Source organism: Peromyscus californicus, unplaced genomic scaffold (genome assembly GCF_007827085.1).
Source record: "Peromyscus californicus insignis strain IS unplaced genomic scaffold, ASM782708v3 Scaffold_13__1_contigs__length_99412109, whole genome shotgun sequence".
NCBI lineage: Eukaryota > Metazoa > Chordata > Mammalia > Rodentia > Cricetidae > Peromyscus > Peromyscus californicus.
Window position 1 is genome coordinate 18,404,377 of NW_026294424.1, and position 14,545 is coordinate 18,418,921.

The 14,545-nt window shown below is 45.0% G+C and overlaps 1 protein-coding gene across 5 annotated transcripts in view; it reads left to right on the forward strand.

Annotated features, from left to right (window-relative positions):
- The first annotated feature begins 222 nt into the window (after positions 1 to 222).
- The window catches only part of Ccdc85a (coiled-coil domain containing 85A), a 198,386-nt gene continuing 184,063 nt past the window's right edge, over positions 223 to 14,545 (forward strand). For 3 of the 5 annotated variants that reach the window (XM_052734626.1, XM_052734628.1, XM_052734629.1), the window contains exons 1-2: positions 225 to 1,220; positions 7,592 to 8,546. In XM_052734626.1, the coding sequence (XP_052590586.1) occupies positions 954 to 1,220; positions 7,592 to 8,546 (1,222 nt within the window). In that variant the 5' untranslated portion in view covers positions 225 to 953. Of the gene's footprint in view, positions 1,221 to 7,591; positions 8,547 to 14,545 lie in introns of all 5 variants that reach the window. The other 2 variants (XM_052734624.1, XM_052734625.1) reach the window with 1 other exon arrangement.

Below are 14,545 nucleotides of genomic sequence, written 5' to 3' on the forward strand. Positions count from 1 at the left end.
TCTCTCATTTTGGTCAGCAGGCTGTCTCCCCTGCCTAGTAACTAGTCTGGCTTGAAGAGATGGAAGGGAGGGGACCTCCTTCAGTCACTTGGTGGCGCGCTCGAGCCTCGAAAGGCCCTGGCGATTCCTGCTCCGCACCTGCTCTCGACTCCAGCCCCACCCGCATCCCTGCGCTCTTAGAGCCGCGCCCCCAGCCATCCCAGGCTGCAGAGCATCGAGTGCTCAGGGTCCCGGGAAGCAGCTTGAGTGGCAGCCGCTTCTACCCCTTGCCGGAGGCGCTGTGGGATGCTGGCGCCCGGGGCGCCAGCCTCCTCCCCCTGCCGCTCCCCAACCCTCCCCCCTCTTCCGGTGGGCTCTGAAAACCCAAGGCTTCTCAGAACAGTTTAGGATCAGCCGAAGGAGGACTACAGCCAGTCGGCGGTGCCGAGCCTTCCGGGAAGGGCAGCGGCCCGGCGTGCTAGAGCCTTCCTTGGAAGGCCGGGCGCTCAGCAAGCCCTGGGCAGCTAGGAGAGCAGCGGAGTCCTGGGCTGAGCAAGGGGGAGAGAAGGGCGCGTGCGTGCGTGTGACAGAGAACGGAGGTGGTGGTGGGTGGCGACTGTCTCGATCTGGGCGGAGGAGAGGGCAGGGGACCGAGGCAGAGCCCTCTGGGTGTCCCCGCCCGCTCCCGCTCCTCGGCGCCCTTCACCATGGACTTGAGTGGAGTTGGGATGGACCACTGCAGCCACCCGCGGCTGGCTGTCGGGCCCCGGGATTCGGCAGGTGCGCGCGCGCGGATGGCGAGGTAGGATGGCCGCGCAGCGCGATCCCTGCCGTCCCCACTCATCGGTCCTCGGGCGGTGCTGCTGACTCTCGGAGCGCACAGGGGTGTGGGCGGAGGCCGCCCAGCCGCGCCCGCGCCTTAGCCAGTCACTTCGCCTCTTCCACCTACTCGCACCTGCCGCCGCGCGGATACCATGTCGAAGGCGACTGGAGGCGCGGCGCCGGCGGCGGCGGCGGAAAGTTGTCCCTCGGCTCCAGCGGGCGTATCGGCAGCCCCGGGCGTGGAGGATTTGTCTAAAGTGACGGACGAAGAGCTGCTGCAGTGGAGCAAGGAGGAGCTGATCCGCAGCCTGCGGCGCGCGGAGGCCGAGAAGGTGAGCGCGATGCTGGACCACAGTAACCTCATTCGGGAGGTCAACCGCCGCCTGCAGCTGCATCTCGGCGAGATCCGAGGGCTCAAGGTGAGCATTGGGCCTGGCGATAAGGCCGGGCTGGGCGGGGCAGGGATCTGGGAGTGGGACCCAGGGTGGGGTGGGGTGGGGTGAGGGGAGGCAGTCAAACTTTCGTCCCTCGGTCAACAGGTGAGCTTCCCCTTTCTCCTAGTAGCATCCCTTGTCCCCATCTCCAGCCCTTAAGAAAGTTTTCCAAACTTTAGAGGCTTTTGCCTCCTTCATATGGGGACTTACAGGCATCTGGCTTTCTCTTTGACTCTTCTAATACTAGGGGAGCAAGAGCCAAGGGTGCCAGAAGTCAGGGAGGGACACGGTGAGCACAGGGAGCTTAGAAAGTCGATGCTTTAGGAATTAGGTTACAGTCCCCTGCGGGAGAAGACTAGTGAGCTTGCCACCCCAGGCGTCTTCACCTTTAGGGGTCTAGTGTAGCTGCTCTGGCGCCACTAGCTTTCTAGTGAACAGAGGGCAAAGAAAGGGCACCGCTGCTGGGAACCGGAGAGAAGGAAGCATCGGGCTCTACCCGAGAAGCCTGTGTGAGTGTGCTGTGTGCGAGTGAGCCTGATTTCTGCCTTCAGGTCTTAACTAGCTCCCATGATTTCCTTCGCCTAAGGTTGGCGTCACCTGGGGTTGCTTTACTTCCCTGCTCTAGTCACTCCGGATTTCACATTGATTTTATTAAGCGTGGGTGGGGACTACTGTAGAAGGTGCCGGTAAGTGTCCTTAGTGATGCTTTGTTTTTGAGCTAGGTCTGCCCCCAAACCCACGAACTTTATATTATCTTTGGAGAGCTCTAATGTGCTAGCCAGGCTGCCACAGACCCACCGGGAACCGCCCTGCCGCTGTGCACTGCAAACTTCCTCTGCTCACAGCTCGCCTGGTGCCTTCTGGTATTCCTTCCTCTCATTGTTCTGCTTTTGTTTATAGGAAGCCAGACACAAACGAAACCAAAGTAGGAACCCCAGGGACCAAATTCCCTCCAGGCACAAACTGTTCCTGTCTCTCTCCTCTCCCACTGTTTCTTAATTGCCCCAGCTCTCCAGCTCTGGGATTCTGGAGTACTGAGGAATGGGAAGGGCCAGATGCTCCAGGCTCACCTATGTGTGAGCCCCAGTGGAAATGATTCCCTCAGGTCCAAACCCAGTGTCACACACTCCCTAGTGTGGGAACAGATAGGAATATTCCCACAGTCAAAATCTTTCTCGTTTTAATTCATTACTAATGGATTATTTATTAAGTACCAGACTCCTAGGGGAAATGAGAGGAAGGCTAAAATAGTAGGAATATGGTCTTGAAAGTAAGGACCCTCATCTATCTACCATGGAGGCAAGCTTGTGTAATTAATTTCTCAGATCCTTGTTTTGTTGATTAATAAAATATGGATGATAAGAGCTACTTCCTAAAGGTGTTGTGAAAATAAGGCACAACACTGTAGAGGGAAGGTTTGATGCTGAAACTGACTGCAAAATATGGTAGTTATTGTCATCAGGAGAAAGCATCCGTGTAGAACCATGTGCCTCTACGAGCTGGGTGTCTTAGGCAAGGCTGGACAATAGGATTTGTTTGTGGTGCTGTCGTTTAGTCTTCTTTCATGGTTTGAAACACAATGTGTATTGGAAAAGTTTTTTCATTAACTTCCTAAAGGTTTCACTCAGATAAAGAACTAATGTTAATAACTCAAGAAATCCTTGGAAGGTCTTTTAGGTTGTGTACAACCTGTGCAGGTCTAGGAGAGAGTGTGAAGGAGTGGTATTAGGCCACATTATCTGGTCAATCCCTCCAGTAACCTCATTGAGAGAAATAGATATTGGGTCAGTTAAAGCAATTTTACCCTGAGTAGTAAACTTCAAGGTCTGGATTCATGACCCGATATTACAAAGTTTTGTAGGCTACCTCCTTATCGAGTTCAGAAGCGATTGAGACTGGTCCCTTTGATGTTCTTCTGTGGCTTGGATTCCAGAACCCTGACTAGGGGTGACCAGGGAATGAAGGAATGACAACACACAGACACACTCAGAGAAGCTGGAATTTGGTGGGATATACTCATTCTGATGGAAGAGTGGAGCCACAGCAGCCTTCAATCTCAGTGTGTTTGTCATATACAGTTGAATAAGGAGGCAGAGTTATTGCATATAGGGAAGTAAGAGGTGAGGTTATTATATGTGGCTTAACAAGGAGGAAGGTTTGGCTAATCTCCGCAGGAGGTGTCTCTGTATGGGAGCAGTCTTCAGGCTGTGAACACCTGGGGAAGGGAGAAAACTACAGTGATATTTCTGCACACACTGTCAACATTTTTGACATATTTGAACCAGAGGAAGTCTTTATCATCCTTTTGAGCCTCACCCAGGTAGAGTTTGCCACTCTCATGGGGCTATGGTATTAGGGTCCTTGACATGGCCATGCCCATGTTAACAGCAGTCACTCAGGAGACCACTTACTCCTTACAGGTCATCTTCTATTGCAAATTCTGCTTCCTTCTTGCAGTAAACATGGTAGTCCCCAGGCCTTTTGTCCACCCTGAGTATATTGTGGTTTGAAGTCTCTTTGAGGCCAGTGTTCTCCCTTCTGTTTACCAGTTGGGATGAGAACTTCCTTGGATTCCATAGGGAGCCACGAAGATGCTTGATTGAATGAACGATGGGTATATTTTCTTATCTTAACTGGAAGAAAGTGATTCCATTTGGGGGTCCTCTGAGGGCCTGGCACTCTTGAAAACTGCAAATGTTGAGTAACTGGGATGACAACACCTGTAACCTGACTTTAAAAATCACATCTAACTATTTTGAAGTGGTTAAGTGGGAGTGCCATTGTACAGTTTGGTCAGCTTAGGGAAACTGTTGGCCTCTCAGCCTCAATCTTCCAATCTGTCCAATGGGGATTTTGATAGTATCTGAGGTTTTATGAAGATTAAATATTGCACATGTACAGAGAGACCAATGGGTTGAGAATGCTTTCTCAACAGAGTAATGTTTAGAAAAGGCTTAGTGGATGTTCTCTGTGTCCAGTGTGTGGATCCAGAAGACATGGTGAAGGGGTTTTTGTTAGAGTTCTGGTGCTGTGAAGAACTAAAAACTGTCTTTTTGTGCTGCTGAGCCTGGTCCAGGTGGGGACTGCTCTGGAGGAATTGAGTAGCTACAGCTGTGTTGCACTTATTAATTTTATCACTTGCTCAGTTGCTGTGATGAAACACCCTGGCCAAGGCAGTTTGTAGAAGAAAGAGTTTATTTGTGCTTATGATTCCAGGGAGATAAGAGTCCATCAGGCATGGTGGCAGGAGCAGGAAGCTGAGAGCGCACATCTTCAGCTGCTAGCACAAAGCAGATAATGGAGATAACAGGTGGAGGAGTGAGCCCACCTCCTGTAACACACTTCTCCAGCAAGGTCATACCTCCTAAACATCGCCCAGATAGCAACATCAACTGGAGGTTTGTACAGAGCCTGGGGGTGGGGGCATTCTCATTCAAATCACTGTGCTCCTTAACCCTCCACATCTGCAGAGAACATAAAGAACCACATGAAAACAATTTTCTTCTACCAGAGACACAGCTTTTAGTAGGTTGAAATCTTGAGTGATTTAAACTTTTAAAAGGCTACTTTAGGCACTTAAAGTAATATCTTGTGGCCTGTGGAGATGTTAAAAGAACATCTAGGTTTTTTTTTTTTTTTTTGAGAAAGTCTATATTTTAATGTGCCAGATTTGAAGAAGCTAGTTCACAAGGTTATTGGTTCAAGCTGGTTGCTTATCTGTCCATCAAAGGTGAAGAAAACAGATCAACATTGGAAACAAATAATATTCTCAAGAACAGGAATAGGAAGCAGGAGTTATGGATGGCATAAATGGGCCCACGCTGCTGGACCACCTACTCTGGAATGTTGGAAAGTGTCCATTTCAGTTCTTAAGGAAAAGCCTATGATAATAGCAATCCTGTACATTATCATTCTAGATAAGTCAAGAACAGCCACAGCATAGACACATCCAAGTGTTTTCAGGTGGAAATGCATTCAGATGAAGAACAACACAACTTGAACTTCATCTCAAATGCCTTGGTGGAGCTCAATGTTGATTAATTTTTAAAGCTTATCAAGATTGATTTTATTTGGTATCATTTTCTCTGAATACCCAGAACTTTTGATTTCTTCTAAAGCATCAATATCAAGTGATAGCTTACCCTCATTCTACTGTACATCCCAATATAATAGGGTCCAGCTGAAAACAGCATGGAATTCCTTCTGTGTAACTACAGCTGTAGCTTGTTTGGTCCATAGACCTAGAGCTTTAAAGAAGATGGACATTGAGATGTTCATAAATCATATTGTGTTCACTGTATGTGTCCATGTAGCAAAGCATGATAACTGTGTTGCATAACTGCAAAGTTTCCAAACCCCAATATTAAGCCTCTCCGTTGATGCAGTAAATCAGTAAGTCTAGGTTTAATCTGAGCAGAGCATTCCTGGGTGGTCCCAGGGGAAGAGAAGAAGCCATGAGGGGAACCAGGAGGGGAAGTCCATGGGCCATACCTTAAATATCCTCTGGGAGTGGAGCTGCTTGGTGGGCTTTCTCAGGTGTGGGGTCTGGGGGGGAGAGAGAGGTGGGGCTGAGGTGAGGCTTCCACCTAAACATAAACAGAAACTTCAGACATCTGATTTTCACATTGTCAGAACTGTACATGAGGCAGGTGATGAAGGTGATGTCTAGTGAATGCTCAAGTATGCCAAAGGCGTTAAGCATTGGATTGAAGTGTCATCTCATCATGGGTGATGTTATGGTACTAGGGGACACTTCTCAGAGGAATCATTTTGTGTAAGTTCATATCGAGAAGGAGATATCTTCTACTTGGAATGCATAAGCATAATTGGGTATAAAAGGACTTTATTTATTAAGTTTTCCTGGTGAAGAGAGGTACCTGAGGTGTTCTGTCTGCATGTCAGAAGAGGGCGCCAGATATCATTACAGATGGTTGTGAGCCACCATGTGGTTGCTGGGAATTGAACTCATGACCTCTGGAAGAGCAGCCAGTGCTCTTAACTGTTGAGCCATCTCTCCAGCCCTGGACTGGCTTTTCGTTACCACTTTTACTAGAGCAAAAGCTTTAGGATCTTAGGTTCTAGGGCTTCTTGAATGTTCATGAACACATTCCTAACACTTGCATTGTGCATAGTCTGTGGCTACTAACTTTTTGTGAATGAATGAATGAATCACTATTCATGCTGGAGAAGTGCACAGAAACAGAACATTTGAAGCTCTGTGAGACTTGAGGAACCTTGTATTCTAAAGGCAATGGGAAGCTACTAAAGTGATTCATGGCAGGAGTAAGAAGTTTAAATTTTGGAGGTCCAAACTCCAAAGATTTGTTTGGCTCAAAGGAGAGGTGATGGGGAAGATACGGAGGGAGGACCCTGTGTTCCTATAAAGAGTGAGAGGTGGAGGTGGCATTTGCTGGGGGTGCGGTTTGGGGAGGAGTATTATAATAGCAGCAGCTCTGGTTGAGGGTAAGCGTTGAGCTTGGGTGAATTCCCAGGGGTTATGGTCAGTAAGGGTGGATACAGTGGACTGGATTGCCACCAGGGGGCACTGTGCTTTTCCCTAGGGGCTGGGGGAATGGGACAGCTCATCCCCTGTTGAGTCTGAAAACTTCACAGCAGCGTTTTAAAGAAATGCTGCCTCAGCCTCTCCACAGCCACAAGGCATAAACAACTTTCTTTTCCTCTTCTCCTCCTTTCTCTCTCTTTTTCTCTCACTGGCATGAAACTCACTGTGTGGCCTAGAATAGCCTTGAAGTCCTATGGAGGCTCCTGCTTCTACCTCCCAGGTTTCTGGATTACCTGTGTAAGCCACCATGCCACCATCTTTGTCTCTGAAGTGTAGGGCACTAATTTCCTGTCAAGGCTGCTCTCTAGCTGCTGGCGGAATGAAGCTCCTGGAAGCCCAGGTTCTTCTGTAAAAGGGTCATAATTATTATCCCCTAAACTCTGGGGTGAAAACTGAATAAAATAACTGTTAGAGTATCCCTTAGGGAACATAATCAGCACCTATAGTTTAACTTCAAGGATATCTACCATCTTCCAACTTTCTGTGGTCTCTTACCTGACGTACCGTGGTTCTCAACCCTCCTGTTGCTGCTGCCTTTAATATGGTTCCTCATGTCATGGTGACCCTCAACCATAACGTTGTTTTCATTGCTGCTTCATATCTGTAATCTTGCTACTGTTATGAATCACAAATGTAAATACTTTTAGAGCTAGAAGTTTGCCAAAGGGGTTGTGACCCACATGTTGAGAACCTCTGTAAGGATTCTCCAGTTCTGGGGCTTTCCCTGGCAAAGGTCTAGGCTCAGTGCCACCTCTTCTGTTCGACTCCATTGAACTCCCATCTTTCTTTTCAGGATATTAACCAGAAACTCCAGGAGGACAACCAGGAACTGAGGGACCTGTGCTGTTTCCTGGATGATGACCGGCAGAAAGGCAAAAGGGTGTCCCGGGAGTGGCAGAGATTGGGTCGCTACACGGCTGGGGTGATGCACAAGGAGGTGGCCTTATATCTGCAGAAGCTGAAGGAGCTGGAGGTGAAGCAGGAGGAGGTGGTAAAGGAGAACATGGAGCTTAAGGAGCTCTGTGTGCTGCTGGATGAGGAGAAGGGTGCAGGATGTGCAGGCAGCCGCTGCTCCATCGACAGCCAGGCCAGCCTGTGCCAACTGGTGGCCTCTGCCGCACCCTATGTGCGGGATGTGGGTGATGGCAGCAGCACCTCCAGCACCGGCAGCACCGACAGTCCTGACCACCACAAACACCATGCCAGTGGGGGCAGCCCTGAGCATCTCCAGAAGCCCCGAAGCGAGGGCAGCCCAGAGCATACCAAACACAGGAGCTCCAGCCCTGAACATCTGCACAAACCCAGGGCTTCTGGGACCCCAGATCACCCCAAAGCACTGAAAGGACCTAGCCCTGAGCACCACAAGCCCTTGTGCAAAGGCAGCCCGGAGCAGCAGAGGCACCCACATTCAGGGAGCAGCCCGGAAATGCTGCCCAAACACGTGTTGAGTGGAAGCCCTGAACATTTCCAGAAGCACAGACCAGGGGGCAGCCCAGAACATGCCAGGCACAGCGGAGGGAGCCCTGAGCATCTCCAGAAACATGCCCTCGGTGGGAGCCTGGAGCATCTTCCCAGAGCCAGGGGAACAAGCCCAGAGCATCTCAAACAACATTACGGGGGCAGCCCTGATCACAAGCACGTAGGTGGCAGTGGAGGCAGCGGCGGGGGCAGCAGGGAGGGCACCCTCCGACGGCAGGCTCAAGAGGACTCAGCACCCCATCACCGAAATGTCTACAGTGGCATGAACGGTGGGTCAGTACGTGCTGGGGAACTGCTTTCCTCGGGAACTCAGCAGACCCCTGTGAATTCAGAGGTGCTCTCCAGCAGTTTTAGGAAGGGGAGTACTGGCTAAGTGTGGGTAGGTAGGAGACCTGACATTTCCCCGGGATAATGATCATGCGTTTCTTCTCCACTCTCCCCATATTTATTTTATCTTATATAGCCTGAAGGAGCTTGGGTGTGAGGGTAGGGAGGAGAGGTGAACTGTCCATCTTGGGCTGCTGAGTTGCCAGGGTGAAATCTGTACTGTGTTGGATAGAAATAGATTCATTGGCTCTGACCTTGAACGTTTTCCTAGCTGTTTGCTGTTTCCTACCAGGGATCACTTGTGGCATGGCTTCCAGATGATTTTGAAATCCAGTGAATAGCTTATGTATAGGAAGAAGTGAATATTTAAACACAACAAAGAAATTTCATGTCCCTAAACAGACTCCGTGGGTTTTGCTTAAGGACCTGTGCATGTACCTTTATTTTGAAAAATTTTTTAAAATTTTCTGTCGGGTTGGAAGTGGTAGCATCAATCTGTGACCTTTATTTGTGTTTAAAATGCAGCAAATGATTCCTTCCCTACTCGGAACCTATCACCCTCTTCTCCACAGTCTCAGCCATATTCTAACAGGATGTACTTGCTCTGCAGGAGATGTCTTTCTGGGTCATTTAAGTGTGCCTGTTTAAAATGTGCACTGTCTGGAGGCTGGAAGCGGAACATCCACTGTATTTGCTGAGGCAACATTATACTAGCGCTTTTAAACCTTTTGGAAGAGGCTTAATTTTCTGCATCTTGGTTCTGAAATCACTTTGAACCTGAAAAAGAAATCATTTCTAAAGAAAATAAAAAGCCTAACTCCCCCCATAATTCTTCTGTGTTATCTATGGTTGGGTTGGAGTGGACATGATTGGTTTTTATCAACTGTCGTTTTTCTATTCAAGATATCTGAAATTTATCATTTTATTTGAAAACTGCTCTAGAGTCTGGGCAGCCAGCTCCAAGCAGGGGTGGAGGCAGCAGCCAGTTTTTGCAGTGACACTAAAGGGTAAATTTTCAATATTGTGCCTGGGGATTTACCTGTTGGGTTCCATTTCATCCTAATCCTTCTCTCTAGTGCTGAAACTGACTCTGGAAGTTTGCCTTCCAGTGTATCCAGTGTTCTTTTGAGTGAAAAGGGAGAGGTGGGGGCATTCAAAGCTGCAGGTTTCTTTGTCGTTCACATTGAGAGGTGGCTGGGAGAAGCCAGTCCCCTGTTGTGGTGCCCTGATGGCTGCTGGCAACTTGGCCCTACAGCTCTCCATAAGAGCCCAAAGTCATTTAGAAAGACAATTTGGTTGCTGCTGTCATGAGTTGGGTCACTCTTCATGACACTTGTCTTCAGGGGCCACCATGGGTTAATGGGAAGGTAAACTTAATGACTTTTCCATTTCTTGATTAGTTTTTAATGAGCTTGAGAAGTAACTCTGTGTACTATTTTAATGAAACTTTTCTTAAAAAAATACTGAGGGACAAGTGATTCACTTACAAAATGGCTATTTAAATAAAGAACTACAGTTCATTTTTTATCTTATTATGCTTAAGACATTACTCTTTTCATTTACAAATATTATTGTATATATTTATTGGGTAAAATGTGGATTGATACTGTATATACAATATGGCATGGTTAAATCAATCTAAATAGCATATCCATTACCCAGCTCACAAATCATGTTTGTGTTGGGACATTTGAAGTTTGCCTTTTTAGTTATTTTGAGATACACAATACTTTGTTAGTGCCTGTAGCCATCCTGCCTATGCCTATGCCTCCTCCTTATGTCTCTTCCGACTCAGTGGCAGAGTGTTTGTGTAGTGAGTACAAGGTCCTGAGTTTGATCATCAGCTCGGAAAACAAAATCAGTTGATCAAATATGTGTGTCTATTGGAGTTTCCTATCTTGTTCCATTGGTCAATGTGTCTTTTAAAAAGTTTTTTATTGTACTATGTTGTTTTTATTATAATCACTTTATAATATGTTTTAAAATTGAATGTGATGCCTCTAGCTTTGTTTTTTTTGTTGTTGTTGTTTAATATTGTTTTGGATATTCAGGATCATTTATATATTCATTTTAATTTAAGATTTTTTGACCATTTCTTTGAAAAATGGCATTGAGATTTTGGTACAGATTATGTTGATTCTTTCAAAAGCTTGTAGTGGTTTTACAGTATTAATTGTTCCAATCCATGATTATAGGATATCCTTTAGTTTACCTTTATTTTTCTTTAATTTATTTCATTAATGTTTTATAGTTTTCAGTATACAGACCCTTTACCTCCTTAATTGTGTGTATATATATATGGTGGTGCATGCACAGATTTGCTCCTATACTGAGTTTGGAGGAAGGACATTAGGAGTCATACTGTATCCCTCTCCTTATTTTCCTGAGATGGGGTCTCTTATTGAACCTGGAGCTAGGCTGTGACCATCTGTTTCTACATCCCACTCTCTGCCCCCCAGTGCTGGGATATAGCTGGCTTTTTACGTGGGTGATGGAGATTAGAACTAAGGTCCTTATGCCTGCTTAGCAAGTGCTCCTACCCACTGAACCATTTTACCAGATCCTCTTTCTTTAAATTTATATAGTTCTTTTTGCTATTTGTTATTGTTTTTCCTAGTATAAATGGGATTCCCCTCCCCCATAATTTCTTTGTTGAATAGCTGCTAGTAGTTAATAGAAATGTTACTTATTTGAGGTCACTGGGTTTATTGTCCTTCAAGGTCACCTAATCTGATTACCAGGTCTAACATGTTTTTGTAGATACTTTAGAAATGTCTCTATAAAAAATCATGTTACCAGCAAATCCAGGCAATTTCATTTCTTCCTTTCTTAATAGGATGTCTCTTATTTGTACCTGGGCAAGACTTTCGGTCCTGTGATAAACAGTCATGAGAGTGGGCATCTTAGAGGAAAACGTTTACACTTCCTCTGCTGAGAATGGTTGTAATGCTGGCATTTATTGTGCTGAGGTGTATTTCTTCTCTAATCCGTTGGCTTCCCTTTTTTGAAAAGATGTTGATTTTTGTCAAATGCTTTTAAGGATGATATCAGATATGACTCATTGTTACCTGAATTTAGTTAAATTTAGTGGGCCAAACAAATGATTTTAAAAATATAACAGTATAATAATTTAACTATAAATCTATTGTAATGGTACCATTATTGAAAATTTCGTATGTAGTTCAATTCTTGTGTCTAAATATTTTCATTTTTAAGTAATGGCTCTTCTGCTAAGAGTTGATATCCTCACCACAGTGTGATTCAAGCACATTTGCATTGCATTTTTATTTCAGTAATTAATTGGAAAATGAAGTGGCACAATGAGATGTTTCCAGATCATCAACCTGTAAACTTGGGCATTGGTAGCTTGTATTTATTCTGCCATTACAAATTAATTTTTGATATGGATGATAAAACATACTTTCCTCTACTTTAAATCCACATACAATTTGTTGTAATCATTGGTGTATGAACAGATAAGAACCAGCCAGGAAGTTAATCCTGAATTGCAGATTGACTGAGTCATTTCCAGAGCCACTCTGTTTGGGGTTGGTGTGAAATATGAGTGCTGTGGATTAAGCTCTTGCATATTTTTGCATGAACAAAAAAGCTGGTGAAAGCAAGTGAGAAGGTGGGTTGAACTGTGGCAGCTGAAACAGGTAAACTGCCTGCAGGGTGTTGTCCTCGCCAAGGAAGTGCATTCCCACAATCACACCCATGCACACTGAGGGAATCTTACTGAAAACATCTCAGCTGACTGTGCCTCCATCATCTTTAAATTCTCTCATGCTTTCAGTTATAAACTCTGGAGTCTTTGAAATTTATCTATTAGTTTCCTTTGGTTGCATAGTTGATGTAATCTCCAAGTAGAATGCACAGGTAAATTTTAGATAACATTTTCTCTCTAAGTTCTAATAATCATTTCTTATAGCCTTTTGAAAAACAACAGAATCAGCACACAAAGGCACATATCTTCAAAACTAACCCAGATCTTTGAACATGGGTGTACTTCCATGTTCAAAGGGTAAGTTTCTTAGTTTATAGAGGGTGAGAGTTCCATTTTCGAAAATGAAGTACATTCAACATTTACTGCATTTCAATATTAAGGCATTGGCCAACTTATCAAAGTTGCTTATTGTGCTTCAGAATTATAATTAGAGTCCACAAATAGCTAGCTACTCCTAGCTATAAATCTTTACAAACTGGACCCCAAGCATTGAAAGGGTGGGTTTTATTACCTGACTCTGTTGAAATCTGACATTAAGCTGAAGTTTCTTAGGAGGTGCAGGTGTCTTCTTTTACAAGACTTGCTTGCAGATGAAGCTGGAGGATCTTTGCTTTTTTTAAAAGCAGGATTCTAGCTCAGGTCCTGGATACCTTCGTTTACTCAGGTTCTTTTTAGCAACAGCTTTTCTCTGTTGATCACAGAGACAGTTTACCCACTCAGCATTATCAGAAAACAAACAATAAAAGTTTTTGATTTTAATTCCAGAGGCATACATTGTTGGTTATCATCAAAAGAGAAGGGAAATATAGAACAAACAATAGCCTTTATTGTATTGTCTTCTTTTTTCTAAAAGCATGAGGGTCACATAAATGATCCCTTTGCTTCCTTTGAGCCCATTTCTTTTCCTCCCGCCCTCCCTCCCCACCTCCCTCCCTTTCTCCCTCCCTCTTTCTTTCTTTATTTTATCTTCTCACATACAATTCATCCTGACTGAAGCTTTCCCTACCTTCACTTCTCCCAGTTCTCCCCTACTTACCCTCTCCACAGCTCCCCCACCCACCAGTGTCTCTCCTGAGAAAATAACAGGCATCAGCATGACACAACAAGATACAATAACACTAGGCACAAACCCTCTCATCAAGGCTGGCAAGGCAACCCAGTAGGAGAAAAAGAATGCTAAGAACAGGCAACAGAGTCAGAAATACCCCCATTCCCACTGTTAGGAGTCTACCCAAAATACCAAGCTAACAACCATAGCATATATGCAGAGAACCTAGAGTAGATCCATGAAGGCTCTCCAATTGCCACTCCATTCTCTGTGACCTCCCATGAGCCCTGCTTAGTTGAGCCCATCAAAAATCAGGTATCCAGAGTGTGTGGATTTATGTCTGGGTCTTCAATTTGATTCCATTGATTGACATGTCTGTTTTTATGCTGTATTGTGGTTTTTAGTACTATAGATTTGTAGTAGAGTTTGAAATCAGGGATGGTGATACCTTGGGAAGCTCATTTATTGTTCAGGATTGTTTAATTGTCCTGGGTTTTTTGTTTTCCATATGAAGTTGAGTATTGTCCTTTCAAGGTGTGTTAAGAATTATGTTGGAATTTTGATGGTGGTTGTGTTGAATCTGTAGGTTGTTTGTGGTAGGACGGCCATTTTCACTATGTTAATCCTGCCAATCCATGAGCATGGAAGACCTTTCTATCTTCTGATATCTTCTTCAATTTCTTTCTTCAAATTCTTGAAGGTTTTTTTTATTTTTAATTTTTAATTTTTATCATACAGGTCTTTCACTTGCTTGGTAAGAGTTACCCCAAGATATTTTATATAATTTGCTGCTATTGTGAAAGTTGATGTTTCCCAGATTTCTTTCTCAGTCTGTTTGCCATTTGCATATAGGAGGACTACTGATTGTTTTGAGTTAATGTTGTATCCGGACACTTTGGTGAAACTCTATCAGCTGTAGGAGTTCCCTGGTAGAATTTTTGGGGTCACTTATATATACTATCATATCATCTGCAAATAATGATACTTTGGCTCCTTCCTTTCTAATTTGCGTACTTATGTCCTACAGTTGTCTTATTGCTCTGGCTACAACTTCAAGTACTATATTGAATAGATATGGAGAGAATGGACAGCCTTGTCCTATACCTGATTTTAGTGGAATTGCTTTGAGTTTCTCTCCACTTAATTTGATGTTGACTTATTGGCTT